This window comes from Emiliania huxleyi (genome assembly GCF_000372725.1).
Source record: "Emiliania huxleyi CCMP1516 unplaced genomic scaffold EMIHUscaffold_107, whole genome shotgun sequence".
Lineage (NCBI taxonomy): Eukaryota > Haptophyta > Isochrysidales > Noelaerhabdaceae > Emiliania > Emiliania huxleyi.
The window spans coordinates 376,219-377,161 of NW_005201984.1; the positions used below are offsets into that span (position 1 = coordinate 376,219).

The window sequence follows — 943 nt, forward strand, 5'->3', positions numbered from 1 at the left end:
ATTCTCCTTCGGGGGGGGGCCCAATAAAATTTTGGGTTTAACCCCCCCGCGCCCCAACCGGCGTTTTGTGCCTCCTTGTTGGAAAAAAACAAAAACGCCCCCTGTGGGGCCCGCTCTCAAAGGAGGCCCCTCCCCCCCCGAAATTAAGGGCGGGGGAGAGGGGCTTCTCTGCGCCACTGGAGGGGGCACCCGCGGGTGCGGAGGGGGCACCCGCGGGTGCGTGCGTGCGTGCGTGTGTGTGCGTGTGTGTGCGTGCGTGTATCTCGGGGGCGGGAGGGCACGCCTCGAGCTGTGCCGCCACGGAGGCGTTGTTGGACTTGCAGAAGAGGAGGCCGAGCGCGAGGGTGGCGCCGGCGGCGGTGACGTCGACGTTGACGCGCGGCCCCTCGCGGATGCGGTAGCAGCGCGTGGCGAGGGAAGCGGTCGGCTCCTTGGCCTGCGGCGAGGAGGCCTCGTGCGAGGGGCGAGCTAGGGGACGGGGCGCACGCCTGCCCCAGGCGCGGAGAGCTAACGGGGTGGGGTAATGGCGCGCCATGCCGTCGCCGCCGTCCGGGGAGCTGTAGACGGGCGCGCGGCCGTGCATGTAGCTCCCGAGCTTGTCCTCGATGAAGAGGTCGGCGAGGCCGGGGTCGGAGCCGCGGCCGAGCGAGACGAGCCCGAGCGCGATGCCGGCGGCGACCGAGTAGCTCTCGCGGCAGCCGAGCAGCTCGTTGGTCGGGGGGCGGGCGATCTCGCCGAGCATCACCTGCGCAGCGAGCCGCGCCACTGAGCAGCTGGGCGACCTCTCGCTCGCGCGCTCTCGCGGTCGGCGGAAGCGGCGCCTCGGTCATGAGCCTCTGGCCGCTGGCTTGGTAGAGGAGGCCGACGCCGACCAGCGCCGAGATTTGCACGAGGGCGGGCACCTAGCCACGGCGCGGCCGAGGTGTGGCCGAGGTGTGGCCCG

General features: G+C 71.7%; 1 protein-coding gene across 1 annotated transcript in view; it reads right to left on the reverse strand.

Annotated features, from left to right (window-relative positions):
* EMIHUDRAFT_108675 (hypothetical protein) overlaps nucleotides 1-742 on the reverse strand; it is a gene marked incomplete at both ends in the record, with an annotated part of 1,573 nt that extends 831 nt beyond the window's left edge. The window contains one exon of the mRNA XM_005792562.1: nucleotides 302-742. Within this exon, the coding sequence (XP_005792619.1) occupies nucleotides 302-742 (441 nt within the window). The remainder of the gene's footprint in view (nucleotides 1-301) is intronic.
* Nucleotides 743-943: the final 201 nt, after the last annotated feature.